This window comes from Gastrolobium bilobum, unplaced genomic scaffold, assembly GCF_033153095.1.
Source record: "Gastrolobium bilobum isolate Gb01-03AN ecotype WA unplaced genomic scaffold, APGP_CSIRO_Gbil_v1 utg8229, whole genome shotgun sequence".
NCBI classification, from domain to species: Eukaryota; Viridiplantae; Streptophyta; class Magnoliopsida; order Fabales; family Fabaceae; genus Gastrolobium; species Gastrolobium bilobum.
In genome coordinates this window covers 162276-166024 of record NW_026896985.1, presented here as the reverse complement: position 1 = coordinate 166024, position 3749 = coordinate 162276, and the positions used below count along the sequence as shown (strand labels likewise).

Here is a 3749-nt window from a genome sequence, read left to right as displayed (position 1 = left end):
TCGATTAAATATAAGTTTTAATCGATTAAATCAATTAAAAGGGAGATTTAATCGATTAAGAGGGATATTTAATCGATTAAATCTTCAAGTCAATCATTTTTGCCAGTTTTGACCATTTAATCGATTAAATCTTCAAGTTAATCGATTAAAGAGGGATAGATTGGTAGATAGTTTTGGATAAGGGGCAAAATGGTTATTAATTAATTAATGAAGAGCAAAAGGGCCAAAAAGTTCACAAATTAGTCTCCCAAATGAGTTAGATAGTGAAATTATTATGTTATCTTTTTTAAAAAGTAAAAATAAAATATTATGCTATCTAAACCTTCCAAAACAATATAATACATTTTTATATATAAGTCAGACATACAAAGGTGATCTATGAAGCGTTTGGTACAGGAGAAATTTTTATTTGTCCGGGAATCTCAATTTTCAAAAATATAATTTTTACATTCAGTTTATGATAATATCTGAAAATTTAAAATTTTAAAAATTTCAGTTTCCATAAATTCAAAAAAAATCTGTGTACCAACGTAATGTTCACAGAACTAAATTCACGAATCAATTGGCCTAATGAGAAAAGCATGTAAGCCAGAGAACTTACAAAGTACAGATGCACGCCCAAATTCTGCTGACCAAACCTTGACAATTTTATCATCACCAGCGGAGACAAAGAACTTCCCTTTTGCACCAAACTGAATAGCGCTTATAATCCTAATGAGGTGGCCCACTAGAGTCGTTGACTAAAGAAGCTGCAGAGCCAGCACTCTGTGACCAAGTTAAACCATCCACAAAGTTATCATTTTTAACCTCGGATAAATATTAAAAAAATAAAAATAAAAATCCTAGTAAGTAGTAACATACATGGCTCTTTTTATTTTTATTTTTAGGAGCGGGCCTTATAATCATATTAATCATATTTTGATCTGTAAAAGGACAAATGAATTGTTGAATAGCAAACTTAATTTTGATTTACTGGACTTAGTATTATTTGGTCCAAATATATTAGGAGTAATTTAGCCCAATTTCAAAAATAGTCTGCTCTAAATTACTTACGATAGTTCTAGAGATTTGTTGCACCTATCATAATTAATAACTCTAGAGAGTCACTTATAGCCATTGAATGAGAAACGTGTTCCTATAATCCTAACCATTGGTACCATTAGTATAAATAGATATGTTTTCGGACATTTTGAATCAAGCCAAATAGAAAATGAATATTATTGAGTAGAAATAAGAGAAGCCTCTTCCATCTAATATAAATAACAGTAATTTAATATTCATACGCTTCCTGATGTTGCGATACATTTTCTTTCAAGGCATGGGAAAATGATAGTCAATAACCAAATAGCTTTTCTAATTAATTAAAACCAACAAAATAGTAGTACATCTTCATATCAAATTATTGTATTGAATATTCATTATTTACACAAGTACATATATCTTTTGTGGCAAGGAAAGCTAAACATAAAATTTAAGTATTAGCTCAAGTGTCTGTGACTCAAAATCAGAATTTGGAGATGGTTGAGACAAAACTCGCAATGACAAGAAGATAGAGCACCAAGGGGGAAGGGACTTTAATAGTGTTTCCATCAGATGAACCACCGTCAGTTGATGGAACAGTTTTAGATCCTGCACCTGCAATTGACCAAAATGTTATAATTAAAATATTGAGTAAACACCTTTTTTAGTCCCTGACAATATCTACGAAGTCATTTTCAGTCCCTGGCAATAAAAAAGGACCAAATTGGTCCTTGAAAGTACAAGAAAAGGGCCACTCTACATATTTGGGAGTTGACATAAGGACTAACATGGCCTTTTTTTTGTAATTTCAGGGACCAATTTGGTCCTTTTTTATTGCCAGGGACTAAAAAGAACTTCGTAGATATTGACAGGAACTAAAAGGGTGTTTACTCTAAAATATTTTCTGCAATATTCGCACGTGTAATTCTTCTGCTAACCGTCTCAGTAAATATTGATGGTATTATGCCTTAATTTGAAGAGTGATCTTGCCTATACTACCATGTGATAATGTTAACTGAGTGAATAAATAAATGATATATTGTTATTTTAAAGTAAAAAATACTTATATTTATACCAAACTTTATATAATTATCTAATATAAATTAATTTAGCACGCGCAAGTGCGAATTGAATATCAGAATTTCTCGACTTTATCTGTTTTTCCTAGTTTATTGTACAACTTCAAGGTGTTGTAATGTACCTGAGGGAAAGTCTGAAGCAGAAGGTGTAATAGAGCCTTCAGGTGATTCTGTTGGAGAACCAACTGGAGCAATTGAAGGAGATATTGGTCCATTGCCAGCTAAATTCATGACATGAAAACAAAGTTATGTTAATTAGCCTCTATATATATTAATATATATGTATATATATCGATCAGGATCATATTACATCGATGTAAGTTATACTCTCAACTTTGATTTGATCGTTATCCCATTTATATCTAATGGTTTGAAAAAAAAAAGAAAAGGGACTTGGGCTGTAAGAGTTATAATTACCTTTGCACTGGCTAATTGGTGGAGTTTGCACTTTACAAGCGGCAGGGAGAGAGAGAGCAAGAGTTTGATTTATGGTGATTCCAAAAGAGGAAGCACCACCATTAAGCACGGAGCAGAGGCACTGTGGCGAAGATTGAACTACACTTGAGAGCTGTGAGCAACATGAAGCTGATGGGGTTGATGAACTTCCCATTATGTAGTTCAGGCAAGGGCTCAAGCTAGTGAGTGCACTGGTGCAACCTGATTGGGCTGCACTTTGAGTACACATAATGGCCACAACTAGACTCAGGACAAATCCCCTAAATGCCATATTAGTTCTAATCTTTTGGAACTTCTCACAGATGTGGATACGTTGTGTTGCTGATACTGATCGATGTTTCAGTGAGAATGAAAAGACACTGAAGAATAAGTTATATAGAAAAAAAGTTCAAAGAAAAGAACAAGTAAATGCAGGTTACCTACCCTTTCTAATTAGAGGCCCTCTCGTACACAAAAAAGGCTAACCTTTTCCGAAAAGCTAGGTGTTTACCATAACTATAATTAAAGGATTACTTTATTCAATATTCTAGAATATGTTACTCTCTACCACCACAAGATAAATGGGACCTAATAAATTATAAACAGTTTTTTAACTTTTTTTCAAGACCAACATACAAATGGATTGTCAATGATTACATTGAGTCATTCAAAAATTTGTCAAAATATAAAATGTTCCATTCTAGCCAACCATACCAAACTATAAATCGGGTAATTAACAAGACATTCTTCCAATAGAAACGGTAGTTAAGGTAGTTGAACTCCCATATCATATTCAAATCTACCTGTTCCTCACCTCCTGCATGATGTTGAGTCATTGCAACATATAAATTATGTCATTATCTTTAATCAAACCCATCATCGTCTGAGACAGACTCATCATATTCTTCTTGCAGCTAATATTGACCCTCCTTTCATTCATTACAAACGACAGTGATATTAGCCCTTATAATCGCTTCAGTAAATTTGGTTACAGGGGAAACTAGGACGCCCTGCACAACCTCTATGATCAGAAGTTTCACCCCATGCGCCAATTAACTTTGTTACTGGAAGCACCAATAATGGTTTAAGGCCATTAACTACATGTTTGTGATGCATTACGGTCTTTGATGAACACTTGAATGGATTGTGCTTGCTGTTAGGTAGTAAAATCCAAAGATTAAGATCATGGAACGGTTGATTTAGTTTTCTTTTGTA

General features: G+C 33.2%; 1 protein-coding gene across 1 annotated transcript; it reads right to left on the bottom strand.

Annotated features, from left to right (window-relative positions):
* Positions 1 to 1504: 1504 nt before the first annotated feature.
* LOC133303224 (non-specific lipid transfer protein GPI-anchored 5-like) lies at positions 1505 to 2826 on the bottom strand. The gene is made up of 3 exons (XM_061503106.1): positions 2517 to 2826; positions 2222 to 2320; positions 1505 to 1635 (listed from the first exon to the last, which is right to left on the bottom strand). Exons 1-3 carry the CDS (start codon positions 2824 to 2826, stop codon positions 1505 to 1507), a joined length of 540 nt encoding a protein of 179 aa, XP_061359090.1.
* Positions 2827 to 3749: the final 923 nt, after the last annotated feature.

Excerpts from the sequence above, each read along its gene's own strand:
- LOC133303224 (XM_061503106.1), bottom strand. The coding sequence starts at position 2,826 with ATGGCATTTAGGGGATTTGTCCTGAGTCTAGTTGTGGCCATTATGTGT. Across the intron at positions 2,321-2,516 it reads ACCAATTAGCCAGTGCAAAG|CTGGCAATGGACCAATATCT; the intron begins GTAATTATAACT and ends TCATGAATTTAG. Across the intron at positions 1,636-2,221 it reads TGCTTCAGACTTTCCCTCAG|GTGCAGGATCTAAAACTGTT; the intron begins GTACATTACAAC and ends GGTCAATTGCAG.